This window comes from Gavialis gangeticus, unplaced genomic scaffold (genome assembly GCF_001723915.1).
Source record: "Gavialis gangeticus isolate Ggan-Ray unplaced genomic scaffold, GavGan_comp1, whole genome shotgun sequence".
Classification (NCBI taxonomy): Eukaryota; Metazoa; Chordata; order Crocodylia; family Gavialidae; genus Gavialis; species Gavialis gangeticus.
The window spans coordinates 113984154-113990398 of NW_017729022.1; the positions used below are offsets into that span (position 1 = coordinate 113984154).

Consider the following 6245-nt stretch of genomic DNA (forward strand, 5'->3'; position numbering starts at 1 on the left):
CCTTCTAGCGTGCCCACATCCCCCCACATCTTAATGTCATCAGCAAATTTGAACAGGGTGCTTTTTACCCCCTCGTCCAAGTCACTGATGAAGATGTTGAACAGTGATGAAGATGTTAAACTACATGACCTCTGGAGGTCCCTTCCAGCCCTACTTCTCTGTTCTATAATCCCCACAGTTGATTTTGCCCTTTTCAATATTTTCAGGATTTGAGTTTTATTTAATCTGTTGGTGTTTTGTAATTACTTAGCAAATAGTTTAAAGTAACACATTTTAGTTTTGGGGCTGTTCAGAAACTATTTATTTTAACTTTGAATGCTTGCTATTCATGATGTGATGGATCATGTAGATCACGTGGTTCTTTTTTATTTCTAACTGCTCAGATCACTGACATTTTTAATAGTGGGAAGAAGGACAATAAAGAGTTTTCAAGATGGCCACAGAAACACTTTTGGCATATGCCTCTGTGAAAACACATTCACACAGTTACCCAGAAGACTTCTCTGTACCTTGAAGAGGCTTTTATAAACTAAAAACAAACAACCTCCCCAAATCATATAGCTGTTCCCTAGGAAATGAATAAAAAGTGTTGCGATCCACATGAAAGCAGAAGTGTGAGGTTTATATTCAAACAAATAATGGCAAATTCGTTTTACAGTCTACACAAATCTATGCCTGAAAAAGATTTTCTTCAGACCAAATAAGGCACATTTTGGTGCTGTATATTTTTCTAAGCGTTTCACAGTTTTGGGACACTGTGGTAACATCTGTTTTTATTTCCTTGTTAATTCCTTTTCCTGACTCAAACATAAAATATCCAGGAAAGTATAATTTCAAGGATAAGATATCCTTGTGTGTTGAAAAGGCTCCATCTTGGTGTGTTAGAAGGATATCATCTTTATACAAAAAGGCAAATCAAGGTAAACAGAAAATAAAGACCACAGTTATAAAAATGATAACGCTTTATTGTGCAAATACATTGTTACTGGGAGGGGAACTGAGGGGCATGTAAGGAGGCTTGAAACACATACCCAAAAATAAGATATGTGCAGAAGAAAGACTTGAATAAAGCTCTGTGCTCTGAGAACAAAGCTTAAAGACGTTTTTCTAAAGGAAACAGCAAAATAGTTGTGCTATGCAAAAATTAGTTTTCTTTCTTTCTTTCTTCTCCAGAAGTGCAAAGGACATCTGTTGTAATGGGCAGAGAGTTCTTACTGAAATATTATATTCTCCTTAAAAAGAAGTCACACCAAATATCTCTGTAGTACAGTCAAATCTTCTTTGCAATGTTATTTCTTTAATGCATGAGTGTAATGTGCAGCTTGACTAGTGTTTATTTTTGTTGTGGTTACTTTTGTTTAATTTCGTCAAAGTGCTTTCCAGTCTTTTCTTTGGTCACTGTGCATTACATTTTCTGGGAAATAAAAGCTGATCCTTATATTGCAAATAATGGGGCATGTTAGCTTTTACAAGGAGAAGATTCTCGCCTGAGGTAATGAGAACTAGTGACTCCAGCAGTTTTTTTAATGGGAGATAAGGGCACTTGGGATTACCCAGCAGCTGCTCAGGACTCGCAGCAACAGAAGGTCAGCACCAAGCAGGCTCATCCCAGAATGTGTTTTATCCTGCAAGCTGAATGCACTCAACTGCCTTTGAAGGCAAATGGAATTAAAGCCATTTCCTGAATTATATTCAACTTGCACTGTGCATGGTCCTAAATATCTTGGAAACACCAAGGATCTTAGAAAAGTGCATTCATTTCTCTTTATTATGCTCTAACAAGAGTCTAAAAAATTCTTTTCTTAGCTGTCTGTAGAATGAAAGTGTTTACTTATGTCTAGATGACCTTCTCCCTGTCTCTCACCCTGAAAGAAAAAGGCATAAATTACTGGGAAATTTTCTAGGTTTAAACTCAAAAGTTGTATTATGTATTTGCATTTTGGTGGTACACAGGGTGGCAGTGAACTCTTATCTTTTTTTCCCTTTGAGGTAACCAGGTTTGTAGCTCTCCAATAATTAAAATGTTCTAGGATTTGTTGAGATCTTGGGACACTTACACTTCAAACAGGGGCCAGACAATCCATGCTCCTTCAGAAGCTCAGCTGCCATTGGTTCCTTTGATGTAGTAGTAATCTCTACCTAGCTACTTTTCCACAGTGAAGTGCCAAACAAGGACTTGCAGCCTTAATTATGCAATGAGCAGCATTAGCTTGAACTAACATTGCATCAGAATTTCCCTGGGTTCTGAAGACTGATGGTGCCATCACCTATGATCATACCACAACTCACCCATGAGCCCATCCATCCATGTCTCAGGACATATAGCAGGCACCCATTCTGGGCAGTTTTCCCAGAAAGTCTGACCAAGGACCTTGGGAATGGAGACAGTGTTTTGAAGGGTTCCCTTTCAAGTGCATCATATCTCCCCTAGAGAGCTGGAGGGACAGCACAGCCTTCTTCAAGATTATTGCATGTAAAAAGATAATAGCGCACACATTACTTTTTATTAAAAAATGATTATTTAGTTTGGTTTTCGTAGACACGAGGGGCAACATGCATCATTACAGCCACCCTGAGAAAAAAAAAGTTGAGAAGCCCTTTTTCATTTGTAGACTTGCATTGCCACCAGACTGATTACTAGTGAGATAGTAGCTGCAGACATATACGTAAAGCTCCATTTCAAAAATCAATCCAACATCTTTCTTTTCCAGTCATCCAGTTTGGCTTTGTCACACTCTTTGTTGCCTCCTTCCCTCTGGCACCAGTATTTGCCCTTCTCAACAACATCATAGAAGTTCGGCTTGATGCAAAAAAGTTTGTTGCTGAATTAAGGAGGCCAGATACAGTAAGAGCAAAAGATATAGGTATGTAGTGGAAAATCTCTGCAATGATGGCAGTACCTGGAAATCACCTAAGAAGAGACAATTCCTTTTAACAAATCTTTGTTTTAACTCTTTTACAGGAATTTGGTATAACATTTTGAGTAGTATCGGGAAGCTTTCAGTTATCATTAATGTAAGTATCTGTTTATCTTTCAAACATGACCACCTGAGATTATTTTGTCCCTTGTGTCTAATTTAAATTTTGAGCAATGGTTAGTTTCCTTAATCACTCTACAACACACTGAGAAACTAAGTTCTTCAACTCACTGCTTTTGGGAGGTTTCAAACATCATCTAAATTCCCTGGGAGATGTATATTCACTCATCTCTTTCTCTGTATTCTTATGTTATGTGGGACATAATTTGTAAAGGTTATTAAATAATGAGCCATAATCATGCAAAATCAAGTACATCAATAGAGGTCTAATTCTCGTTCGTGCAAAGACCCCTGTACAGCCACTGTGAAAGCTTAAATATAGGAGCAGGTGAGCTGGGTGCAGGGTAAAACAAGATAAGGCCTTGTCTGGATGAAAAAGTTTTACAAGTTATGTCAGTGTAGTTATACAGATATAGTTATATGAGCAGCAGTGTAGGAACACAAATGAGCGCCAGGGTCAAAATGGAAGCAGTAGCTTCTGGTTCGTGATCATGAACATGAGCATGCAGCTGACAGCAGCAGCTGATTTCCCCTCCAAAGTAGCTCCCAGGGTAGTTGCCCCTACCACACTTTCTTTTTTTATGCTACTGTCTATGAAAGTAAAATGCTGTGCAAACAGGGCTCTGGCAAATGTTATATTTGTGGCATTGTACATGTGTAATCCTTCTGCCAGGCACCTGTCGGCAGCAAAAAGGGCTGGGTTCACATTTCAGAGTATTTCACAAATTCTACCAGTGACTTAAGCCCCCACCCAGAAATCTGAGAACACTAACTTTGCTGAGGTGTCCCATAGAAACAAAACCCCCTCCTCACAAGCAGTGTAAACAAGGAACTTTATTACAAAACCCAAATTTATTACAGAGAATAAAAACAAAACAAAGGAAAACACTAAATATACTTTTAAAACACTATTAACTACAAAGCAAAGTGTATAGGTGGCACCCTTTTGAGGAGGCTTAACCCGTACCCAAGCAGTCTGGGACTTGGAGCTCCCCAATTGGTAGTTCTGGGGGTCTGCACCCCTATACCTGCCCTTCAGCAATGGGCTGGAGAGGGGGGCCCACAGGGGAGAGTCCTATGAGCTGCTCCTTGGGTTCACTGTGCCGTGAGGAGCTGCTTGACAGTGTGGGTCCTTCTGCATTGGAAGGGGCTCTGCTGCTCCTGGAGATGTGGTACAGCGCTGATCTCCACTTCTGCATGGTGACTTCAGCTTTCATCAGCATACCACACCCCAGAATTCCTAGTCCCGATCCCATCTCTGCTGCGCAGAAAACTGGGTGGGCTTGGACCTTCTTGTTTTTTTGTATTTGGAGACGCGTGCTATCCACTGGCATTTTAGGTGCTCACATTGTGACAACAGTCATGCCATCCTTCTGTTATTGATAGGTGGAATGTTAAACTGTGTAATTTTGAGTTTTAAAAAAAATCTAAGGCTTGATTCTGCTAATTTTACGCCCTCCCCCCCAGTAAGTTGGGTGGTGGGCACGTCTAAAAATAACTATATGCTGCCGAGTGTCTAAAGATAACTATGTGCCAGTACTAAATGTGCAGTCTGGGGCACATGTAGATGTGTCCAGTGAAAACTTTCATAGATTAGGGTGGCAAGATGTGGCAGTAAATGACCTTTTATATACACAGTCCAGGTATTTGTTGGCCCTGTTCTGCCCCAACTGGTATCACTTTTATAATGGCACAAACTCCATAGACTTTGGTGAAGTCATTCTAGATACAATTTGGAACAAAAAAAAGAGAATGCAAATTGACTATGCAGCCAATGCAGTGAATGGAGCAACACCCATTTATACCACCTGAGGATTTGGCTGTTACATCTTTTACAAATTAATGTGTTGTTAATGTGTTGCTTGACATCCCTTGTAAAACTCCCATTGATTTCAGTGGGGCCAGGATCAAGACCAGGCTAGGTAAACTAACTGCTGTAATTATTTCCTGCTCTTAGAAGTGTTTCACTTCTTGCTTAACTACCTCCTTTCCCTAGAGAGGTACATAGCAGGCTAGGGTTATGTTTTCAAAGCCCATATTCTTTACTGTGTCTGGCAATATTTGTGAGGTGCAAAAATGATCACCATTATTCTATATTTTCTTGAAGATGAAAATTATAACCTGAATTAAGTTAATCCAAAACACATCATCCATCAATTCACAGGGTTATTTTTTGTCTCCCAGGCTTTTGTAATCTCTGTCACATCTGATTTTATTCCACGTCTTATGTATCAATACGCATACAGTCAAAATGGAACCATGCATGGCTTCATCAATCACACGCTCTCATACTTCAATGTCAGTCATCTCAAGGCTGGAACACAGCCAGAAAACTCCCAGTTTGCTCAGGATGTTTTATTCTGCAGGTAAAGTAGCACTAACAGCATTTCATGTAGGTGAAGTAAATTGTTTAATCCACTTATTAAATAAAAGCATTTCCTTTCTGTGTTAGAACTGAAAAGCTTTTGTTGCTTTTAAACTATTACTGCTATTATTTTATTCATTAATTAGAATACTACTTTCAATATATGGAAGTGAACAGCCAAGTGGTGCTTCTCAGCACATTAATAGCAAAGAATTAACATCTTCATAAAGATCATCTGAAATATATAACCTGGGACTCAGTCTTTTGGCTGTGTGTAGATGAAACGAGTGGCGTATGTGAACAACACTTTAAAGTGGGATAAATGCTTTTGCACTGCTTTAATCGTGTCCGTGTTTGCATGCCTTGGTGGCAGGTGTATTGTGCATTAATTCCAGCTGCTGTAGAAAATTCGGCGGCGTAATGCACCTTAAATGACTTGGGCCACAGCAAAATAAAACTCCTAGGAGGAGTTTTAGTTTGCTGCCCCTACACCTGTGGAACGATGCAGTGGGCTCTGTGCAGCCCAGCGGCTCTGCAGGAAGCCCTGCAGGCAGCCTGGCAGCAGCCCGAGAAGACAGGCTCCACACAAGAGAGGGAAAAAAAAGCGGTGAGCCTGATTTCCCCACCCCAGCCTGGAGCCTGCCTGCCTGCACAGGGGCCCAATGCTTCCCTCTGCAGCTGTGGTGCCCCTGGGACTGCTCAAGCTGGGTGCCTGAAAGCAGGTGTCACCTGGGGGGTGACACTGCTGCTGCAGATGGAAGCAACACCCCCCCCTGGAGCAAAGGGACCGCTCCACCTGCTGGCAGCTCACCCTCCCCTCCCCTCCCCGCCACTGGAGAGGC

At 40.9% G+C, this 6245-nt stretch overlaps 1 protein-coding gene across 1 annotated transcript in view; it reads left to right on the forward strand.

Annotated features, from left to right (window-relative positions):
• ANO2 (anoctamin 2) overlaps window positions 1-6245 on the forward strand; it is a 403174-nt gene that overhangs the window by 373370 nt on the left and 23559 nt on the right. Inside the window, exons 24-26 of the mRNA XM_019515999.1 lie at window positions 2712-2864; window positions 2963-3015; window positions 5223-5404. Of these exons, the coding sequence (XP_019371544.1) occupies window positions 2712-2864; window positions 2963-3015; window positions 5223-5404 (388 nt within the window). The remainder of the gene's footprint in view (window positions 1-2711; window positions 2865-2962; window positions 3016-5222; window positions 5405-6245) is intronic.